Consider the following 24824-nt stretch of genomic DNA (forward strand, 5'->3'; position numbering starts at 1 on the left):
CATAGAAATAACTGTATGAATCACTAAACAAGATTCTATTTAAAATAATTAAATCATAAGTATTACTGCTCATACTTCTAAGCACAGAGCATTCCACTGAATTATACTCTTTTTTATAGAAAAGAGAGGAAAAAAGTTGAAGAGATAATTATTAATATCACAAGTCTTCATTGACTCGCAGTTAGAGACATATATACAAAATATCAGTAAGAACAACAAGGTATTATTTGTATTCAAAATTTCTATTATTTGTCTATAGAGCATACATAATTAAGTTTATTAACTTGTATTGTTACATCTCAGTGAGAAATACGATAAACCACCCTAAAATGATTACATGTGCACCCACTCTATTCTTTTTTTTCCAAATTTAGATATAAATTTTAATTCCTCAGTTCCTTATATACATGGTTTTTGTAGAGATGAATTTTAAATGAATGGGGAATAACATGATTGTGGTATATATGTACAAGACACTTCAAAGAACAAACAGCTATACTAGAGGTAAAACTGTTTCTTTCTGCATTTGTGTATACATATACTTCATTCAATACAAACTTTTGGTAAACATGGATGGATGGCCACTTTCTAGTTCTGTTAAAGTACACAACAGGAATGTTACTGAGAAAGGCAACAGCAGTTCTGAAAAAATAATCTGTTTCTCTTAAACCCTAGGATTCTCTACTTAAAACAGAAAACTTGCACGGTTTGTGCCCAAGAAGGGCTCCACAACAGATTGACCGTGACCGTTCATATGGAAATCGCATCCAGAACCTTGATGCTTCAGGTACTTTACTGCTATCTCAAGAAGCTGTCTATCTGTTGCTCACAGTGATTCACAGCAGGCACAACAAGCCATACTGATCACTAGAAATGGACTCAGAAACACAGAAATAACCACGGCAATCTAGATGCCTCAGAAACAGCTTGTCAAGCAAATGTGCTGATAGAATTGACCAGAGGAAATGGTATGAAGCTGCAGCAAGGGAGGTTTAGATTAGATATTAGGAAGAATTACTTTACTGAAAGAGTGGTCAAGCACTGGAACGGCCTGCCCAGGGAGGTGGTGGAGTCACCATCCCTGGAGGTATTTAAGAAACGTGTAGACATGGCTCTTCAGGGCATGCTCTAGTGCCCGGGATTGTTGGTTTGTGGTGGGGTGTTGTGTGTGAGATTATGGGTGTGGGGTTTAGTTGGTGGGTGCTTTTTTTTTTTTTTTTTTTTCCTTCTTTCTGGTGTGGGGTTTTTTTTGTTGTTGTTGTTGGGGTTTTTTTTGTTTTGTTTTGTTTTTGTGTGGGTTTGTGTGTGTGGTTTTTTTCTTTTTTTTTTTTTTTTTAATGTGGTTGGACTCGATGATCTCAAAGGTCCCTTCCAACCACTAAGATTCTGTGATTCTCTAATTCTTTGTAGTATATAGAGTCAACATATTCTTCAGATGTTAAAGATGCAGTAGTACCTTGAGAGCATGCCTAATCTATATTACGAAGCTTTAGCTTTGCTAAACTGTAACATTCTAACACAGTCAACAACTGAATTAAATCCTCTCCAAGGAGAAACTGTAGGATCCAAAGACTGCAAACACAGACAAGAAGTATTCCAGCAGCAGTGTTTCCAAACTGAACTGGAGGTAAGGATAGCAATTTTAGAAGAGCTTGACAGTTTGCAGTCCAGAAGCATCCTGGAATAAAGTGTAGGGGTCCTGCATGTACTAAAAAGTCTTTTAATGGCCCTAAACAGACTCACCTTGTCCCTCTATCACACACCCCCTCATTGGCTCAGGAGCCCCACTTCAGCTCAGCCTTCAGCCCCTTGCCTGAGCTACGTCAGAGGAATATGGGTCTCCAGCTCAGGCAAGCCCATGCCTAGCCATAGACTCCATTAATCCAGATCCTGACCCATGGACTGACTTCCTGGCTTGACCTCCCCGCCTTGTCCACCATGGGCCTGCCTGGCAATTGCTGGACCTGACCTGAACCTGTGGTTTGCCTCTTGACCTCGGTCTGCCTCATCACCACAAACTTCCCTAATGATCTGGACTCTTAATTGAGCCTGGCTACTGTCTCTGGGCCTGCCCTGCTTGCCTTGCTCATGTACTGTACAACTGGGCCCTGGCTGGTGAGACCCTGCCCCACCAGCCATGCTACCCAGCTCCGCCCCCAGCTCCCCAGCCATTCTGCTCCCTGGAACAGTCCCTTCCCCTCGCTAATGCGTCCCATTAATTACACACCTTGATGATGGGCCTATACAGCTGCCTCTGAAGGTCACCCATAACCCATCGTGTATACCATACAACATTGTAATATAAAACAAGCAAATCTGCAATGTTGCGGAGGCTCTGCTTCCCATCCAAAGGAGAAAACAGGTTCAGCCACCAAGGAGCAAGCAAATGAGCAAGTCCAATCAAAAATTTCTCCAAAGATATTGAATAAGAATTTTAAAGAGAATATGTCTATATCCATGTTAAAAACCCTAATCAAGCATTCCCAATTTAAGTACTATGCATAAAATATTCTTGTCAGGTTTAATCTTAATGAGCCAAAAGACACAGTGTTTTGAGATATACAACAGACTGAATTCACCCTCAGTGAAAATATTTATCTTCTTGGATGGAGACTGAACAGCAGTGAATTTGGATTTTCTAACTTTAACTGTTTGGGAGAACTGAAACATCAAAGAGGCTGTTAGTCCTCGAGAGAGAAAAAAATTACACTCTGCAGCAGCCCATGGGTCAGGGTCAAGAGCTTGGGGTGCATCTTACCAATGATCCACTCCCACTCCAAGTTACCAGTTCGGCACGGAGTACAAACTCAGGTTGCGGTTTTTCCAACCCTTGCATGCAATGGCAGTCGAGATAGCTTACTGACAGTTTCTCTGCAGCTAACAATTATGATTGGGGGCGTCACTTTAGCTTAATGAACTTCAATGATGAATGTGTTAGGAATAAAGCTTAAGCACATTCTCATCTGTAGGATTACCACTGCTGGGAACAAAGACAAAGCCTTATAATGCTACTGCCAGAACACAACACAGCCTTCTTTGTTTTTTTATTTCAGCTGAAGCCTGGTTGAAGACTGGAACAAAAAGAGTAACTTGTTTCTTCACAGGTAATAAATGCTGTAAAATAAATGTGGAATGTATATTCAGACTGTATCCCTCAAAAACCCGTATTAAGTGCCTAGGAACATATAACAAACTATTTCCATTTATCTTAGAGAAGAATTGTGTTCTGGCAGGACCAGGAATTTCTGAGATTCGATCCCACTTCCAGGCATGTTCTAGGGTAAGCCATTTGATGCTTCTGTCTCTACTTCCCTTTTGGAAAAATGACGATAAATGAGAAATTGAATGTGTTATAAATTTTACATAATTAGTATTGAAAAAACACCTTTGAAGGGGAAAGGCTCTGAATAAATGCCAATATTAAATACACCAAAGGTCAGTGCAATCAGAAGAAATAAAACTGCATTTTACTAATTTAATAGTATATAGATAATTCCCTTTTAGTTAATCCAATTTTCACTGGCTGATCAGAAGTTATTACTCAATCTCAGTGTTTTAGTACGAACACTAACATTATAAGCGAAGTTCCATAACTTAACTTATGTCAATAACTATCTGCAGGTTTTATGTAGGAAAGTACAGCCTCTGAAGTGAGGAAACAATACAGCTCTTTACAGATACTACTTAAAGTCATCATATGCAAAGCACATACACAAATTATTAGTGAATTACAATGAGACTGTGAAAACAAGAAAGGTTTGTTGCCAATCACATACCCGCCTTTAATATAGTCAAGGAATGAAACTTCTGTTTCAATTAGGAAGGAAAGCAATGTTACCTGAAAGCAAATAAAAAGAGAGTCAGACATGAATTGTCATTTCCCAGTTGAACAAGTAGAGACATAAGCACAATGTTTTTGGAGCTCTATCCTTAAGACGTAATTTCCTACAGTATTAGGGGAAAAAAAGATTTAAAAAAAAAAAAAAAAGAAACCATTTCAATAGGCAGTTCTTGGAAGGGAAGAGACAAATTTGGAAGTCTACTACAACTACTTTTTTATTTTTTTTAAGCAAAAGGTAAGGGATGGAAGATTGTATTCCAGGGCAGGTTACCACATGCATCTGATCACTGATCTTCTGATCAGTGTGCTCTACCTGTACAGATGAATATTAGAGGCATCTATTCTACAAGTACTTCAACACTGTTTAAAAATCGCAGTTACAATTATTTATGCTATTTCTCATCTTGCATTAAAAACAGTGGTATTGAGTATTGATGCAGGCCAAGAATCTAGTATATCATATATATATATGAAACATATTGAAAAAGTGGAACATGAAAAATGCAAAGATAAGAAATTTCTTCAGTCCCATCTTTTATCATTCAGAAATTACACAGGTCCAAAACACAGACAGTGTTCTAATGGTATTACTGCATTCCCGATGCTCAAGTCACAGAAGTATAAACTCAAGTGGAAAAGATCCAGCATTTAAAGATCTTCATATACTGCACAACATTTATGAAGGAAAGAATTCAATCCAAATTATTTTCATTTTATTTACAACGTGATACAAAACTCTCTCACAACATAGGCACATCAGGCAGTCAGTGAAAACTGCTTAAGTAACTACTTAAATTCACTGACAATGATACAAGGAATAAAAAGGAGATGGAAGTTTGTCACAAAATTTGATCTGCCAATTTGATCTTGACAACTGCAGCAAAATATAAAAATTGAAAATATTCCTATGTTGTAAACTTGGACTCAGAATGAGATTACAGGTAGTAATTCTGTCTTCTATCCTACTGCCTTTGTCACAGGTTCTCTGTGATTCTTAGTAAATTACCCTTTCAAATTACCCTTCTTGTTGAGAACAGAAGACCATAACAAAGTTCTAAGAGACTATCAGTAACATAGTCTTGCATATAAGACTGAAATTTCTATGCATTTTCCCACTGGACACAGTCATTGTAATGGTTCATCTGTTATTACAGTCGGTCATCTTGTTCTGAATTAGTTTAAGCAAAAGTTTTCACTGAATCTGATTTTAAAAAGTGGTGTTTACCTCTATACAGACAATGACTACCAATGTTCCAAGTTTTATACAATGAATTTTAAAATTCACTACTTTGCTTTGTTAATAACTAATAATATATTCTGAAACATTTCTGCTTAGTACTTAGTTTGTCTGAATTTAAAATGACCCCTTAAGTAATACTGAATTGAGATGGCTACTGTATGTACATAGTCCTTAAAAGCAACAGTGAGATATTAGTCAATGATCTATGTCCACTTCAGTTAAAGCTTTCCAGAAGCCAAATTCCTATTAGTGAGAATGATGGTCTTGGTGCCTGGTTTGAAAATTTAGAAATCTGTGGGATAAAGAATGACAGGAGAAGAAAAATAAAACTGCAGGCAAATACATAGGAAAGTGACGACTTGGAGAAGCACAAGGGAAGCCTAAAGGACTAAGAAGTAAGGGCAAATGGGGGCAAACAGGGCCTGATAAAGAAAATAAATTACAAAACCAACAGTAGAGAACACTGGTAGAGAAAGAAAGAGGAAAGAAAATTGCTAACAACCATTTATTGGAAATTTCCATGTAATTTGAGACGAAGGATAACAAAACACAGTTGATTTTGTCTGTCCAAATATGAGCAAAATATGTTCTTTCAAATGCAGGCAGGTATATGTGAAGGTGTTAAAATATTGTAAAGCAAAATCAACACGAAAATTGAACATGTAAATGCGTTTTTTGCTCTTCTGTACCTTAAGACAGATTTTACACTTACAATTTTGAGTACACTTACTTTTAGTATTGATTTAAAAGAATCACTTTTCTTAAGTTCCTGACTCACTAATTTAGTGTAATAGAACTTTATTTTAACACGCTAAATTGTAGTAAAAGAAATATGTTAGCAAAAAATAAATTATCTAGCAAATCAGATCTTGTATGGTAAATTTTCATAGACAAGCTGCTTCTGCCTGTTTTTTACTATTTAAAACAAAGATACAATATAAATGGGGTTTTTTTCTACTGATGAACAGACTTATACAAGAATGAGAGAATGACAAAGCATTTCTTCAAGGCTACAGTTCAGAGTGAAAGTAGTCCTACTAACTTCAGTGGAACTGTTCATACGGAAAAAAACCTCACATGCTGGATGTGTTTTCAAAAAACATATCTTGTATCCCATTAGGTTTTCCAATATACAACTCTTCAACATTTATCTTCATCTTTTTGTAAATGATGTTTTGAATATCATGAATGCCAGAACACAGAAGCTGAGAAAGTGCTGAAGGGAATTATTTGCGTTGCTAGCAAATGGCTTATAAAACAGAATATGGAATACAAACAAAAGGACGTTAAACTCTCATCCCAAACTGCACTAAGAGATCTTGCAAAATAGATTTACAAAAAAACTGTTGGCAATAAAAAATGTTGACTCTTTTTGGTTTAGCCATGATAAGCATACTACCTTTTACTGATGCTAGCTCAGCACTTAAAAACAAAATTGCCTTTTAAAAGGCAAGATATGTTTCAGATAAAAATTAATACTGTTCAATCCAATAATTTCAAGGATTTGACTAAAATTTCAGTATGACCCTTTTTGGAAATTACCGGCAACTTGACAGCACACTTGGACACAGCTTTTATCAGACTCTTCAAACTAAAAAAATCTGAAAACAAATGCTGTATAACAGTAAATAGCTTATTGTTGTGGCCTTCACAGAAGGTTCTATTCTAATCCTGTTAAATCACAAATCAACTACATCTGCTTCAAGAGAAAAGCACCCAGTAACATAGAATATATTTACTTACTGTTCCAGAATTAACATACTTTTTCTTTTTTCCTTTTTTCTTTGGATTTATTACCTACAAACAGAGATACAAATATTAAAGCAGTATGATTTACGATTTAACATAAAGCTAAGTGTTAAGATACTTTCAATGCAGAACGTAGTCTATTTTCAGTGGATTCTAAATTCATTCAGCATACTGTTTACTTATGCACCTCAATGCTGGGATATATGCATATTTGAAAACCTGTGAATTTATCTCCATGGTACCTGTTAGGTAAGCCAATGCCGTTATTCCCATTTGACAAATAGGGGACCAGGGCAACAGAGGTGAGAATATTCATTAAATCCGAGTGCTCAGTAAAAGAGCACTTTGAATTTTCACAAGATTCTGCATTTTTCTGCATTCCTGATTCCAGTGTTTCAGTGTACTGTGTCACTACTTCTTCATCTCACAATGCACCTCTTCGCATTCCAGTTAATCTGTTTCCATCTTCTCCTCAACACGATCTGAGAAACATGAGAGTCATTCTCCTAATTTCTGTATAGGGTGCAATCACAGAATCTGGCTGACAGGAAGAGCAGCTGGGGGGACAAATCATACCGTGCTAGAATAGAAACTAGTCAGTAATTTCATGAAAATGGCACGGACCACCAACTGACTGGCTTAAGGGAGTTGTGAGGGCTCAATGCGTTCCCCAGACACAAGAATCTTCATGGAACTGGACTATAAATCATTAAAAACTTTTACTGAATGTCTTGAACCCACACCTATAAAATTTCTCACTGTAGCCACCAATAAAAACTGACCCATTCAAAGGCAAGCCTCAGTCAGTTTTATTACACACACATTAAAATGTACTGCTTTTTTCAAAATTGCACATGGAATTGGAAGCAAAACATTATTTTGTTAATTAGGTTGATCAACTATCTCCTATATAACTAGGAAACTCAAATCCTCGTGGCTTACTGCCAAGTTTTACTGTAAACTACTCACAGATGTTCTGTGAATGACAAGGAATTAAAACACTCCCAACTGAAATCTTAGTCACTTAACTGCTATAAAATGTTTAAACAGTTTTGCCTGAATATGGGAAAAATAGTAATACATATCTTCCAAAAATTCTCTCCCCCCAAGTGAAATGAAATTACATTTAAAGATCATATTCCTTGCACAAAACAGAACAGATGTGCAATGTAAGGCAGAAAAGATAACTATCATTTGAGGTCTTCCCAAACAGGCTAAACAAGAGTGACTCTCTCCAGTATGCCACACAGCTATACAGGAAGTATTCTTCAAGGCTTTTACTGCCTTACACATACATAAGGCCTTTAACACATAAAAAAGCCCAAATAATCCCTGTCCCTGCTATTAACAGTGTCTTGACTGGTGAACAATGGATTAAATCTGTGTAATGGTGGTTTATACACAATGAGATAATTCTTGTTGAACCAGAATCTTAGCCAGAAAGTGACTCCTGCTGGCAATGGCCCAGAAGAGGAAGACAAAAGTAACAGACTGCCTGCCTGCCCTGTGGCCCTTCGTTCATAGCCCTCCAGAATCCAGTGGTCAGGCCTGAGTTAGCAGCATATTTCTTGCCAGCAGTCATTAAATGCCAGAAAGGAGATTCATCTGAATCTTCTGCTTCAGGTAACTTGACAATTGGTTTCTTACAAATTGCTAGGAGATGCACTAGGGCTTGGAGTGAAATATTACGGGAAACAAGGCATCTAGTTGGGATCAAAGATGAATTAAATCACAGCTTGTCTCTCTCCTATAAATCCAGGTTCTGTAATTATTATAATATTTATGTGTGTGTTTCTCAGATTTCAGCTAACTTTATAAATAAAACAACATTTTTTAGCCTCTGAAAGTCTTACACCCCTGCAGTAACCTAGGAAGCTACATGAACTCTTACCTATTAAGAAAAGGTTAATTGAAAAGAGCTTGTTATAGCAGTATTTCTAATTTGAAAATATGGGACACCCACTCAAACACATATTTCTCTTCCTGCCTTGGGTCAGTTTGTAAACGCAAAACAATTACAAAAGAATTTGTCCAGTCTTATTTGTTCTGATATTGCACAGACTGATCAAGTAGAAGCAGTACCAAAGTACGGAGGATTGCGATGGGGGGAGGCAAACGCGAGATGCTCAGGAAATGTATGCTATTGCTGGGAGTAAGATATCGATACTGTATTTAAGAAACTGCAAAATGAGCTAAGATGTTATGACAGAATAATCCTGGTAGGGTAGGAGTTACGTCAGAGATACAACAGGAGAGGACGTTTTCACTGCACACAGTAATCTGTGCTGTGACACTATCCATAGGAAATTGCTGTAAATTACAGTAATAAGAAAAAAAATACCATGACTTTTTGTTATCTTTGTCCTGCTTTGCACAGCAGCACCTTTGCTCATCTTCAAGATAAAAGTGCAACACATAATCAGAGCACCCTCCTTCCCTGCCTTGCATTAGTGCTTGCCTAAACCATCACATTTGTGATCACCTATATTAGCAATATGAAATCCTTCAAAATACGGAAGTTTAATTGCAGTAGTTCGAGATCAATTGAGGGATAGCTCAAGGAATAACAAAGATCTGCACACCATACAGAAAAAACCCAGGCTACAGCCACATAGGCTTGTCTTCTCATTATTAGCAAGAATATCTTTCCATAAGGAAGAAAAAGCACATTTCAGTTCTGAGAGACACCACACGTGCAAACTGCGTGATGCTGGAACTCACGATACAAACACAGAAGCTGACCTAAATCCTTCAAAAAGCATACCTAAAACCCAGAAGAAGGTCTTAAGTATTTATTTCGAGGGACGTGAGAGGTCTTGAAATTAAACTGTCTACCAGGATAACCATGACTAATTAGCTGGATTTGTCTTATATCTGAATTGCCCTTAGGAGAAGCAGAACTGAAATAAGTTCCAATGATGGGATTAAGATCACGTCAATGAAGATCTTGCAGACAGGCTGGTCAGGAGTTCCACTGATCTGGACACATACATGAGTCTCAACTCAGGAATAGGCTCTCCTACCAGAACAGATGAAGAGGGAATGGAACCGCAGACCTCAAGGCAGCTAGTCATGGAACCATCCCAAAAGCAACTACAGCCCATACGAAGCCACAAGTCAGCAGGTGGCATCACACAGCAGAATTGCCTGTATTACCTTCAGTATAATTTGAAGGCAAATTAGATGCTAATTTGAAAGAGGAGATGCTCATACTAACAGGACTATGTTAGAGGGAGATTTGGTGAAAAAAGCTATTCCTGTTTTTTTGAGGGCACATATGACCATTGCTGATGCTGGAGAGCCTTAGATACTCTTTTCCCCTGGGGAAGGAGGGTAGAGAGGGATAAGATCAAAATCTTGGCTTCTGGTAATGCTGGAGATCAAGGATAGAGTCACTACAGAAATGTCAAAAATATCACACGCAGTGTCCCAGGTAGAAGCTGGGAAAGAGATCCAGAATCTCTTCTGAGAAGTACTTTTTATATATATAAATACATATTTATACAAATACAAGAAAGAAATACTTTTAGGGACTTCTAAAACAACAAGGGGGAAAAATTGCTAAGTGTCTTATTTTTTCTTCAGTTCCCATACTTGGTCTCCATTATATAAGACAAGGGTTGAAACTGCTGATGCAGTAAGTGGACTTATTTTATGCTACTATAACTTCTAGAGAGAGGGGGGGCTCTCATATCATCTATGTATGATGACATTTTCCAAGAGAGCGCTGCTTTTAACTAGAATAATTCTGCTGGTAATCAGACGTAGGAACAGGCGTTTGTACTGTGGTGTGATGACAGTAATCTACTGCATGAAGAGTCAGGGTCTAACACAAAAGAGCAAGGCTCCAAGAACCAAGGCAAAATGAAGGCAATTTCTAGTAGAATGCACTGTCACCTTTCCTATCTCTCCCTTAGGCGCTTTGGCAGATGCTGTATTTTCCTGGGTTATGTTCATTACTCAACTGATACAAACACCTTGTAAGTTTATTAGAGAGGAGACTACAGCCTCTTCGATGTGAAAGGAAGGAAAACACAACTAAACTAACGACTAGACCACTCCTGTATTTAATACTATTTCTAAACTCTGAAAGGGACTAAAGGTCTCATATTTTATAATCAGTTTATTTTTATAAAGGATCTGTCAAAGAGTTATCAGACAGATACACGGTCTGGAAATGGTAAAAAAAAAAAAGCACACCAAAAAAGTCTACTTATAACACACATTTCTTTGGGTTCATGACTCCGTGATCTGAAGCACTGAATAGGAGCTTCATACTTGGACCCTTCTAAGGTTCCTCTATTCCCAGGATATAAGTACCTTAGGACAATGAACATGGCACACAATGTACCTTGCCTAAACAGTATTTTCGTTGTGTTGTATGAGTGCTCGTATCCAGAGAAGAAAAATGGCAAAAATGAGAACAGAATTGACTGAGGAAGACAACAAAATAGAGAAGTTAAAAATCTTTGCAAATCTCAGTAAGTGAGGCTATGAAAGACCTACAGAGTAAAACCTACAGATTCAGCACGTCACCTTAGAGAAATGGAAAGTATCTGGCATAATCCATACACTTTGTCTGTGACCATCTGTGAGATGGAGGGTGCTAAAAAGCTTTAACACAAATGGCTGGACATATGCATACCTATGTGAAAATGCAATAGCATGTATTTTCACACAGTGGAATATTCAGGTGCCTGGAATACATGCATGATTTCTATGTGAAAATTGCTATCCTTGAGCCCTTGCAGGGAGTATCTCTTTATGGTAATGCTGCTTTAAGTGAGCAGACCTCCCAAACACCACCACTACATCAGTATCATGAGACAACTATGGGGTTTTGTGCAAATGCATCAAGAATGTCTGTCATCAGAATGGTGAAATAGATGCTTGGGTGCTGGGTGAAGAAGGAATGGCAAAAGAAAACACAGGGCAATCGGGCAACTAGACTTAGTTGCCTGTTACCCATCTTTCTCTCCCCCTCCCTTCCTCTATCTCTCTCTCATCTAAGTTATGCAAACAAAACTGAAAATTAAATTTCTTGGAACTATAAAAACATAAGCTGGAGTTTAACACTGTAGAATATAATGTATTTTTCTAGAAAGAGTCTGTCAGTTGACACTTCTCAGTAATGAAATAAATTTTAAATCTTTTCCTCCTATTGCCTCTAATTATTTAACACATTTTGAAATTTCATAATACATTTCACATTCCAGACTGAGATTCTTCTGAGATATTAATTTAAAAATGAAGTTTTAATGCAGGAGTGCTAATGTTTAGAGTACTCCCCACCCCCCCGTCAATTTTTTTGTGCCTAAATCTAGGAAATGAGTCCCTTTATGACACTTCAAGTTCGTGCATCTCAATTTCTGTTTAGACAAACTCATTGATTGTTTCTTAGAATAAATTACAGCATATTTTGAAGATTCGGTAAAGTTTTATCTCAGGGAAAAAAAGTTTACTTTTTTGCAAATCTAAATAATCTCAGACTAAATTATGACAGAAGTCTCGAACTAGGGATTTCGTAGATATGAAATAAACAGGCCTGCACAATTTTGGCCACAGGAGGAGAGGAGGGGAGAGAAGACTAAGAGGGAACGTGGATGTAGTCTGCATTCACCTACAACACACAATAAGGTCTCATCACAGTTAGAAGTCATCTAAAACTCTATAACTGAATTGACAACTGCCTGTCAATCCCAGTAACTGGCAGATGTATGAATCCAGAACCAGAAGTGAGATGCAAAGTTTTAAGCAAAGATGGTAACTGACCACACGAAAAACCCCATCAATCAGTTAACTAAACTCTCTGTCACTTGTAAGCCCTGTATCAAAACTCTAAGGATTCTAAAGTCTGCACTTCGGATCAAAGGTGTGTGACTGTATCTGATGTAGGAATCACCAGATACTCTTTGTATAGGAGAATAGCATACAACACACGTAAGAAAAGACAAATTGTTCATACACAAATGGGAGTAACCCAGCATTTGCTCCAAGTTATGTCACACCAGCCCAGCTGCTTGAAGTGCTCTTCTTGCCCTATCACAGATGCATACAAACCACACATACCTACTTGTCTTCAAATCTTTTTATGAAGCAAGACTTTTAGATTCTTTGCTCTTCTTTATAAAAGGAGAAATGTGAAATAATTCCAAAGTTTGATTTTGACAGGCACTGTCCAGATTTGACCAGTTTGCCACAAAAACATTGGAAGTGTTTCCATTAATTTCCTGAAAGAGAGTAAATACTCACTATACTTACCTCATACACATTGAACTGAGACTGTCCTCTCGACAACTCTCTGTAACTTGTTGTGAATTCTCCGATGAAATCATGGCTGTTAAAAAAAAATAATTTCAAATCAAATGCACGGCATTTAGTAATTTAAATATGTATTACATCTATGTATGAAAAAGAGAAGCACAGCCAATATGAACTGACACCCACGAAAGGAACAATGGCAAAAAAAATATAATTTGCTTAAAAATCTTTATTTGTCACTCCGTTGTGTGCTCACTCTATTAGTAAAAATTAGTAAAAAATTAGAGATGAAAAGCATTAGCTTAAATCTTTCTGATGGCTTCTGCTTAACTTAGCTACCCAATGAGGACTAGGTTGTAAATTAGTAATCTGACCCCACTGTAAGCTCACAGAATCTGAAAAACCGGAGTGGGCTATCAAAGGCTATCACCATTTTCTCACTGGATGATCACTGGCACCACAGACTCTGAACCATGTGAGAGACTATGTGAGAGAAAGGGAGGTATTAAGAGTGTGAAAGGAGTAACTTCAACCAGGAAAGACCAGCTCTACCAATTTGTGTAACAGAACATCAAATGGCACTTTTAAGGGGAAGACCCAAAGCTTATTTCAGCTGCTATGTCTTCCCATCTGGGAGGAGAAAAGCAATCCACTGAAGCTGCTCAGCTTACGGTACGAGACACCATTGCAAAGCAGATCTTAACCTAACACTAAAGCAATGGTTATCAAGCTTCTCTTTTCTAAATTCTATTCCTGCTCCAAGAATACATTCAACACTCCTGTGCTGTCACCCACATTTTGAAAACTGCTTTGTCAGCTCTTAACCAGGGGATGGCAGGCTGCCAAGGAGCCACGGTGAGTGAGCAGGGCGGTCAGAGGGAGTGCAGTGGATGAAGCATCACTGAGAAAGGCAGCTGGGGTCAGGGGGCTGGGGCAGAGAAACCACAGGGCTGCCAGAAGTGACTGAACTGCAGTTCAGTGTCTCAGACAGGTACCTGGAATGGAAGTGACCACAGGGATCAGTGCCTACAGCTGCTACATGACTCCCAGCAGCCATGGGACCTGTTCCCATTCTCCACTCTCCCCAGCTGAACTGTCATCACTGCTGCTCCAACTCCCACTCCACCATCTCCCTCTGTTTCACAGTTGCTCCCTAACAGGGCGTTTTGTCTCCTCTACACTCTGCCTCCACATCTGGTCAGCTATGAAACTAACTTTTTTACCTTCCCTCCAGTGGTAAACTAGAATAGAAAGTCAAAGTTTTGTGACTCAATGTTCTGGTTTGAGGTAAAACAGAACTGATTTTCATTTTCCCAAAACACAACATCTTGTTACCTATAAAATTTGTTTTTAAGAAATATAGCACACTTCTAATTAAGCTATAAATATTAAAAGCAAATTTAAATAAAACTGAATCTTGCAAGAAGAGAAAAAATGGAAAAAACCCACAGCAACATAAAATTTCTTTCTTGATTTATTCATAATGAAATGAAAAAAACAAATGCCAAATATAAATCTCACTTTCTGAAACCCACATGAATTCACAAAATATGTAAAACAAACAATTAAAAAATCCAATCATCATGCTAATGCACATGACATAAGCAAAGCATCCTGTATGAAAGCTTGAGAAATACTATACGGTGAAGATATTACTAATTGCTCAGATTCAGAAACCCGCCCCTTCCAGTTTGGAGATCAGGAAATTGCTTCCGAGACAGACTAAAACTTTTCTTAAGAAACATATTTTGGAAGTATCATCTCCTTTGACTAAATGCTCTCCAGACTGCAATGACTATTCACCCAGGGAAACAGAGGAAGCCATGCATACGGGCTACAGAACTTGAGCTCTATATGGGCTGTAGCCCATAAGGTGTATTCATTCTTGGGTAATCATGGCACTGGAGAAAAACGAACCTTGGTTAAAGAGGAACCTTTCCCTTTCGTAACAGTTTTTACATTAAATTTTCAAGTTGGCTTGTATATTTCAAAAGCAGAAATGCAAACAATAGCTCAGTGACTACCTACAAACATGCCATAGCAAACAGAGGAAACGTACGCAATTCCAGACAGGGTTGTCTCAGGGAAAAAAAAAAATCTGTACTGCTTAAAAGTAGTTGTTTGTTTAATTCTAAGAGACACTGGATATATTATATATTGCACAGTATATTGCCACTTTCCTTGTGGCAATATACACAAACTGACAAAAACTGAGCTAGAAAGATGTAATTCCTCTGACTAACCACGTTAAAAAGGTATGGGCTTATATAACCAGTCTCGGAGTTCTCTGCTGTTAAAAGATCATCAACCTGGATCTTAACACTCAGTATTCAGATGGACGTACGCCCCTCCACTAGGTTGGCTCTGAAAGATGAGTGCCTGCTGGACAACATTTGCTTTTGTCAGAAGTGTAACTCGTTAAGAAAGACAAGGCACTCATCTCTCCCCATATTCATGATTACACTTCACCAAATGGATCTCCTCATTAACTCTCTGCATTGAGAATCCAAAGAAGTTACTCTCTTTGTCTTTGTAACACCAAATATTCCCAGACTTGAAGACTTTTGTCCATGAGTGGCATATCAGAACACTGAATCAGACACTCTTAGCACATAAAATAATCACTCGAACCCCATCTCCCTAATCTTCCACTTTTGGCATTATGCTTTGAAGTGCTGAAAATCACTTTCAGAATTGTATTAATTTTTATTTTTTTAATGATGTAAAGGAAAAAAAAAAAATGCACGAAAGGGCAGTCATCACCAGAAATATGTGAATGAGTAAGGGGAAAAGTGCAATAATTTAAAAATCAACTATCTAGCTGGAGAAGGAGGATGAAGACGGAGAACAAGAAATAAAGTGAGAGAGCCTAAAATCTGAGATTTACAATCTCTCCTACAGTGTTTAGATTCTCAGATGAATGTTTCGGTGGCCCCTGGTTAGCAAGGTAATATTTACAGTTTTGAAATTCAAGAAAAAAACCACTTATTCTGCGTAACAGATAATAAACATCAAGACTGTGAAATTGCTTTTGCACCACATATGCCAAGTAACAATTTATATGAAATTATTAAAAAAGCCTTCAGAGACAAATAAAAACATCAGAGCACTGCTGATGTGGAGTTGCACATCATCTCATTTTTAGTTTCTGTAAGACCTGTCTTCAAGTACTGCATTGATAAGGACGATCAGTGTAAAAAGTCACTCTGTTTCACACAAGTGGGCTTGCCCAAATTAACAAAACCAACTTTTGTGACTTCTTACAGCATCAAATAGTCTGGAGGTTGTCACAGCTCTTAGAATCAATAAAAGGTATCAATTAGAACAACTGGCTCACATTGACAATTTTTGGGAAAAAAACCCATTTGATACAAAGAGATGTTAATATTTAATAGTGTTAATGTTACAAACGTCCTGTGTTACCTTTTAGTCAAGAAATTTTAAGTGATGCTTAAAAATAAATGAGAGCTAAGAATATACAATTACTCTTAACAATGTAATTCATGAACGTGAGAGTAAGAAGCTCGACCCAAAGCACCCTGGTCACATTTTCCCAGAGCACAGATAACACAGAATGGGGAAAAACACTCCTCTAAGTCAAGACTCAAGAAGTCAGAATCAAGTCAAGATTCAGAAATCAAGTACATGCACAGTAATGTTGCCTTACTGATTGCAGAATAACCTGCAATATTCAGTATAACTTGCTTTGCTATCGAGCAGGCTCTCTGATGATCTTTCAAAGGTTATTCCTGCCCAGACTGGACATCTTTGGAGCAAACAGATTCAGCCTAGTGAGGTGATCAGCTGGTGTAACAACTGCTTATAAATAAGGAGTCCATCAAAAATGGGAATGAATATAAACATTCACAGCAGCATTGTACAAAAAATTGATAGATCAATTCTAGAATGGGATTCACTTCTGATACATTTGGCAAAGTCAAAATTAAAGTAGGCACTTAGGTTCTTGCTACAATCACTAGTAAGTCATAGGCACCACCAAATGGCAATTTGGATTCAATCAGACCATTTTCCCTTGTAAGCTACTGAAGTAACTTAAATGATCAGTTCCATCTAGTTGTCTGATTTTTACATTGTCTGAAGTTACATGAGATGAGTGCTGTCTCATCTTTCTGAGGAATTTAACATGTAAGATGTCAGTGATCTGTCTGCTTCTAAATTAAAAACCAAAAAGTAGAAGGCAAAAGGCAAAAAAATCATACAATTAGAATAAAAAGGAACACATATATCCCTCACTTTTTGTTTATTAGATATTAATTTTTTAGATATTCAGAGTGGGACGTGAGCAAAAGTAGATAATATTTCAAAATGGGAGAGTGTAGAGGCTAATGATTGCCTGAATTCCATAGTATGTTGAAGATTTCACTCAGTTACAGCTACACAGTATTACTTGTCAGATTTCTTCCTTTTCTTTTTAATCATACTTGTTTCAAACTTCAGAGCAAATGGGACAGCACACGGGGTTTGATACCTTAATAAAATCTAATCTTTATTTCTTATTAACTTGGCAATATAATCTAATTTTTCAGTGTTAGATTATTTTCAAAAATATTGTGGTTTTTACACAAAAATGTAAATATACCCCATTTTTAAGGATTTGGCAAATCTAAGTGAGAAACAGAGGATGTTAATAGAAATTCATCGTTACAATGATGCAGTGATTTTTTGCTAATATGGCTCCATTAATTTAAATCCTTGTGTTTTTAATTGCCAGAATATGTTATTTTGTCACTCCAGGGAATATCTAATCAAGAAGGATAAATTTGCACTAGCAGGTATTTTATAGAGGGCAAACATGTGATAAGAACGCTTATAAATCAACAGGCTTCATGACGGAACCAAAAAGATAAAAGTATAAGCTAAGAAACCTGAAACTGGCTTTGGACCTTGTCAGCGAGGAAATGAATGGCAGCACAGAATAAACTACAGTTACAAGACCTTTTGGGCCACAGAAGCACAGTATCATTAGCTATAATACTAAAAATAAATTGCATTAGCAACAGTAAAGACATTACTGTATAATAAATAATATACTCTTTAAAATCCAAATGTAAGTGCATATCCCTATATTTAAAAATATAAATTAAGATTAATAGGAAATAATTAAGACAGACCAACTTAAAGATAAACAGAAATTAACATATTCTTGTATTACATAAAAGTTCTAGTACCCTGATTTATGAGTACAGTTTCTAAGCAAAGTATTAAGATACAAGCTCAAACATTTTTAAAAGAGCAAGAGGTATCAATCCAGCCAGATTAAAAAATAATTCTACCTGATTTATCAAAATAAAGGCAACTCGAAAGGCTACTTTCTTCAGAAAAAAGGTACACTCAATACAGATAGCAAGCTTGAATAATAACAGATTGCCCCTCTTGAATTTAGCAACAGAAATTCCACGTATGTTCCATCATCCTCTTTCTAGCAATGGAGTTATTTTAAACCCAGGTCTTCCAACTCTGGAGTTTACAACAACGTTTTCATGAAGAAAGGCATGGAAATGAACATTCAAACCCATTCTTAAATGATGCTTCTACATTGCAATATCTAAGCAACAATGGAGTAGCAATTGCAGGCTCAGGCACTTCATCATACTTGAAAAGCAACAATTTATGAAGCAGTATTTTAAGCAAAAGAAAGATTTAAAAATGGATTATCCCTCTCTTCATACATGTACATTAACTTATAATAGAATGAGATTCACAAAACTGATTTAAAAAAAAAAAAACAAAAAACCTGTAGCACAACAAAACTTTTTATTCAGTACCTGTACCTCTAAATATTTATAAAGACCATTCTCTACTCCTGTCCTGGCCACTATATATTTAAACATTTTAAAACGTGTATAAATATGCATAAGTAACTCTAAAGTTTAACAATAGACTTAATGTCTTACCTTCCATCTCTATCCCAATCATACACTTCTACTTTAATTGTCCTAAAAAAAATGAAAAACACAACCCTATTAAAATATATATTAAAATGTACCAGGATTGCCTTTAATACTTGTATTTTAATAGCATATGGGTGCCAGTTGTGCCACATCCAGAAGGCAGAATTTTCCAGTCATTTCTCATGGAGCAGAAAATAGCAAGTCACTCAGGTTACCCAATATATTTTCATAAATTAATAGCAAAATAGAGCAGAAGCTAAGGAAATAATTAAACACATTGCAGGTTTAACCGATATATTTTTACTTGCTGATGCTCTGAGTTTTCGGGGGGGTTTTTTGGTGTTTTTTTTGGTTTTTTTGGTTTTTTTTATGAATGATTCTTTAAGCCTTAAAGTATTATCAAAGTCTTTAAGAACAGTAACAAACTGGATCTTATTGTGAAGGTTTCTTTAGTGTATGCTATTATCTGGAAAATGTATATCTACTGTGTGGTAATAACATCTTACAGAAAAAATAATATATCCATATTTGAGAAGAAGCATGCAGAGATTGAGAGGGCCCTTAAAAACCAAAATTAAACAGCAAAGTACAGATTAAAAGCAATGTTCTCAATATAAAGTGCATTTAAAGCAGTAAGGAATTCTAGTTGATACATTTGGTTCTTAAATGAAAAGAACTACTTTAGAATACAATAAAGCTTCAATCTGGTAAACAGTATTAACGTCTTCTAAACATCATGCAGTGGTGACAAACAAGAACTGTGTGAGATCCACCCAAGATTTTGTGAAGGCCCTGCCTGTGGCTGCAGATGAAAGGAATTCGTAGTTCTTAAAAGACAGCACTTTTCCCCTCTGAAGCTCCCCCTACATCTCAACAGAAGAGGAGGCAGCTGCTCCGCTCTGACCAAAGACGACAGAAATGTGCAGCATAATTTTTTAAAATTCCTATAACACCTAAAGGATAGTTGTTTATTTCTTTTATCAGAGTACACTAAATAACCATCAGATTATAGAGCAAAACCATGAGACTGGCTTCTTTGAATGAAACGGGAGAAGCAGAATGGGGGGTATGGGGGGGAACACGACAGAGGCAGACTCTGGGTACCAGTTTTTCCCAAACTGACACACTGCCTGGGCACTGTGGGAATACTCACCCTCTACATCACTATCAGTGACTACGAATTCACTGATTCCTCGTAGTGAATCAGGAGCTGGTAGGCAAGCTGGGTAATAAAATTATGAAGTCTGCCAATACACAAGTACTCAATGCAAACACTTTTTTCAATAGAACAGATTAGAATTTATTTCATTTAAATCAGAATTGAAAGACAAACTAGTAGATAATTATACATTCAAAATAATAGATGGACCTAAATTATTTTTTCACAGTATAAAACAATAGCTAATTGGCAAATTTTCAGATACATGCCTCATGACAAATTTTAAGCATATAATGGTTTAATGCAGTTTTTTGAGCATCCCTCTGATGAATCTGTAACTGGCTATTATGTGAATCTGGATACTGACATGGGGTACCAAAACAGTTTAACTAAAAGTATGATCCAATAAGCAAGCTCACATACCTCCTATGCATTACTTCACATTTATGAGACTATAGGTCACTTCGAAAGGCTCAGAGAGTGGGGGTTGTTCAGCCTAGAGAAGAGAAGGCTCCAGGGAGACCTTATTATGGACTTTCAATATATAAAGGTGGCAGATAAAGACAGACAAACTTTTTAGTAGGGCCTGTGGAGACAGGATGAGGGGAAAAAGCCTTTGACATCACTTTCCACAGTGTATTCCTGGAGAAACTGGCTGCTCGTGGCTTGGATGGGCACACTCTTCACTGGGGAAAAAACTGGCTGGGTGGCTGGGCCCAAGGAGTTGTGGTAACTGGAGATAAATCCAATTGGCAGCCGGTCATAAACCAGTCATAATCAACATCATTAATGAAACAGGAAACATGTCAGGACGGAGATAGTATACAGCTTTATTTATCTCCCACTACTACAGAAAGAGTGTATATATAAGTAAATTCAATGATCAGTAATAATGAATCCTATCCAGCCTAAAATTAACTGAACATGGGATAGAAAATTAGCATATATATATGCTATTGTTAGCTATATATAGCTAACAATAGCATATATAATAGCTTTATTATAAAATATAGCACTTCCTATATTTTAAACAACAACTTGCTTACTTTTATTCTGCAGAACACTTTCACATGAAATGAAGTCATCAGGTCTGTGGTATTAAAAGAGGGGAGAGGAGTCCAAACAATTACTTTATAATTTGCTTCGACGGAAGCTGTTTCCCATTCTTCCTATGAGATACAGTTGAATACATTAAATAATTTTCTTTACTAGGAAGAGACTCTTTGGGGATAAGGTTGATTGATAGCTGATATTATGTACACCAACAAATTCATGCCTAGATATTTTTCATATTTTTCATTATATTCCAAAATGGGCAAAGGAGGAGTTGCTTTGGGTGGATGTTTCTCCTTTCAACTCAAATTTAACAGCTCTGACCACATGATTTGTTAATTTTACCACTGTTGCGGAATTTCAGTTTGGATTTAAATTATCTTAGAATAAAAACTGATTAAAGTGAAAGTTGTTCTGTGGAATGATGTCACGAACAGCTCACCAAGTATTTGACTCTTGAAAGGAAATCGTATTTAATTTAGTAAAAAAGGCAATATCACAGAGGTTTTTTCCCCCTGGAGAACCACTATTTTACTTCCAGGTTTCAAAACCTGTTACTATTAAGACAAACAGGACACACTAGTAAGTTAAGATTTATATAAGGTTTAGTGTGACTTAAGTTTTGAATTGTCTCTCAAATCTGTGTTCAAAGAGCGATATCATCTCAGTAAGAAAACTTGAATTATTAAGATAAATTCTTAAGATTACCCAGATAAATTCTTGAGAAGGATCTTCAGATGTACAACTTCAACAAGAGCAATTTTTCCTTGAATAAAGCTCCTCTCTCCTGAAGTTTATCTCATATTAAAAGGATTGATCACAGATCTTGAGTTTTACCTATTTTGCATGACATGCGAGATATTAAAAAGCCTTTCAAATCCTCACATAATGATATTTTACCCTCTCTACACTGCTATTTTATCTTAAAGGACACAGTGTACAGGATGAGTTCTCTATTTTAAAAAGGATTTTTTTAAAAAAATAAAGGTTAGAGAATGTTGGGGTTAAAACTTCACAGAAAGTAACTGTGTGTAAGGGCTATTTGGGAGCTCATATTAAGAGAAAAAAGGAAGAGAAGAAAAATATTAGAGGTACTAAGTACTACTGTAGTACTGAAATCCTATCCCTATGATAGCTGAAAATACTGTACGATTATACAGTTTGAGAAAAATTAAGCTAATTCTGAACTTTTCACAATGAAAAAGCAGACAGAGCTCACTCGGAAGCATACACTGATGATTTACTCTCCCCAAGATCAGAAAGGATGTTTACTGTGATATATTCCCACTAATTACATTATTCCCACCTTTCACATCTATCACAGAACCCAGAGCACCAACATTTGATCTGTGAAACTATCATCTGAAAGAGACTTTGGGGGTTTGTGGTTTTATGTATTAGCATGCTGATCTTAGGAATCTAATCCTTACCTTTAGAAAGAAAAGTTTTCAAATAAAAAAACCCCAAACTTTGGATGCTTTTTCTGGACTATCAGTAGATAACAATTTGAAATAATCTGCCAGCTAATGAGTTATTTCTTATTTTGAAACATAATTGATGTAGGCAGGATTATGAAGTTCCATGGACCCTTTATTCATAAGGCATTCACTAAGCATATTATGTTGAAAGCATGTGAAGTTGAATCAACATAAGAAAACAGTAGTTACCCAATAATTTGAGGCATGCTATTATACTTTTTAATTTTCTTTTCGAATGCTGGAGTTATTTCAATATGCCTCTACCGCAATTTCTTTTTTAATTATTATGAAAACCTTTTTTCTTTAATATGAGAAATAGTACAGCGTCCAGAGACTAGCTTCATAAGCACTATTTTGCTTATGCATTATGCACATGAACCCATATACAAGCTAAAAATTCTATTTGATTAGAATGTACTTATTATGAAATTGCTGCATTTATATTGCATCTAATTGAAAGAGTAACAAACACGGCTGACAACCACTGTAGCAAGTGCTTCACAAGGAGAATGTTTGCAACGTAGGAGAACCCTTTTTCTTTCAGTTTGAAGGAACATGACATCAAGTACTGGAAGAGTATCACAGATCAAATAAATTGGTTAAGATCCAAAAGGAAAGACTAAAAATGGCCATTCCCCCAAAAAATGATACCTTCCCCCACTTTCCTAGGAAATCACAAGCCAATTAGCTTTTGATTTTTTAATAAGCAGCTTATAAAGACAGAGCATTCTGCTTAGCTTAGTGAATATAAGCACTTCTTACTCTCCTGCTTCTTCATATTGACTTCTGAGATTCAGTCAGTTGATTCAAGAGTTGGTTTGTTTATCCCCTGGCATTAGCTAGTAAATTACAAGTTCAAGGAACGCCTTCCCTGAAGGCTAAGCTTTCATGGTAACCAATTAAAGTAATTTTAGTGTACACACTTCACCAAACAATTAGCTTGACAAAGTAATGCAACAGAGGTATGACATGGCAAAACTATGTCCTACAGTAACATAAAATGTACATGAATGCATGGTAATCACATACATGGAAACTGGAAATAAAAATTGAGGTAGAAAAGTAACTACTCAAGTTTCAAAATAAAGTTTGTTCTACAGGCACAATCACAGGAAAATTACCAATTTGAGCAAAGTCTTATTTAATTTCCCTACATGCAGCAATATGTCCCTCCAGATGACCTTGACAGGCTTGAGAGGTGGCCCTGTGCAAACTTCATGGGGTTCAACAAGGCCAAGTCCAACATCCCGCACATGGGCCAGGGCAACCCCAAACACAAATATAGGCTGGACAGAGAATGGATTGAGAGCAGCCCTGAGGAGAAGGACTTGGGGATGTTGGTGGATGAGAAACTCAACCTGACCCAGCAATGTGCGCTTGTAGCCCAAGAAGCTAACGATATCCTGGGCTGCATCAAAAGAATGGTGGCCAGCAGGTTGAGGGAGGGGATTCTGCCCCTCTACTCTGCTCTGGTGTTTCAAGTGCTGAATAAGTAACCTAAAAAACATCAGGAACTGAACTGCATAGAAAAACTTACATATAAAAGAATACGTGAGTTAGAGAGGAAAAAAATCATATATGTTAAGAAAGCTTAACCTGTAGCTTACCGGTCATAGTCTCCATTACACAGTGCTCTGACAGAAATCTTGAATGCCTGCCACACTGGATTTAATGTATTTTTTATGACTTCTGTTTTGTGGCAGATTGTAAAACTGTAATAATAAAAAAAAAAGATATATTTTGTATTTATTTACTTTTTTTTCTGTGTCATCAAACATGCAATCAAAAGAGCTGTAACCTGCATCCACTCATACAACATCTATTTAAAATTTAAGACAAGAAAAAAAGAAATGCAGTGAAACCAGAGAGAAGGGAGGACTGAAGAGGACAGACCTGTTTGAGAGAGATTACAGACTGGAATGCTGAGTTTTTACCCAAAACTTTGACAAGAATGACAACCATTCAGTGAGTTATTTCAGGCAAGACCAGTCTCCATCCCACTTCTTTAAACAGGGCTCGTACAGCCAGGAATCAGTCATGGGTCCAGAAAGAAAGTGATCTGGTAAGGATTTGATTCTTGCTAATGAGTAAGAAACTGAGCCAAGATAGTCATGGCTTTCTGATTCTTGTT

The 24824-nt window shown here is 36.7% G+C and overlaps 1 protein-coding gene across 2 annotated transcripts in view; it reads right to left on the reverse strand.

Annotated features, from left to right (window-relative positions):
* Positions 1-24824, reverse strand: part of CPNE8 (copine 8) — a 104834-nt gene that overhangs the window by 25281 nt on the left and 54729 nt on the right. For both annotated transcript variants that reach the window (XM_074162057.1, XM_074162049.1), the window contains 5 exons: positions 24301-24405; positions 19007-19048; positions 13092-13167; positions 6825-6878; positions 3777-3838 (listed from right to left, as the gene is read on the reverse strand). In XM_074162057.1, the coding sequence (XP_074018158.1) occupies positions 3777-3838; positions 6825-6878; positions 13092-13167; positions 19007-19048; positions 24301-24405 (339 nt within the window). The remainder of the gene's footprint in view (positions 1-3776; positions 3839-6824; positions 6879-13091; positions 13168-19006; positions 19049-24300; positions 24406-24824) is intronic.

This window comes from Numenius arquata, chromosome 2 (assembly GCF_964106895.1).
Source record: "Numenius arquata chromosome 2, bNumArq3.hap1.1, whole genome shotgun sequence".
NCBI lineage: Eukaryota > Metazoa > Chordata > Aves > Charadriiformes > Scolopacidae > Numenius > Numenius arquata.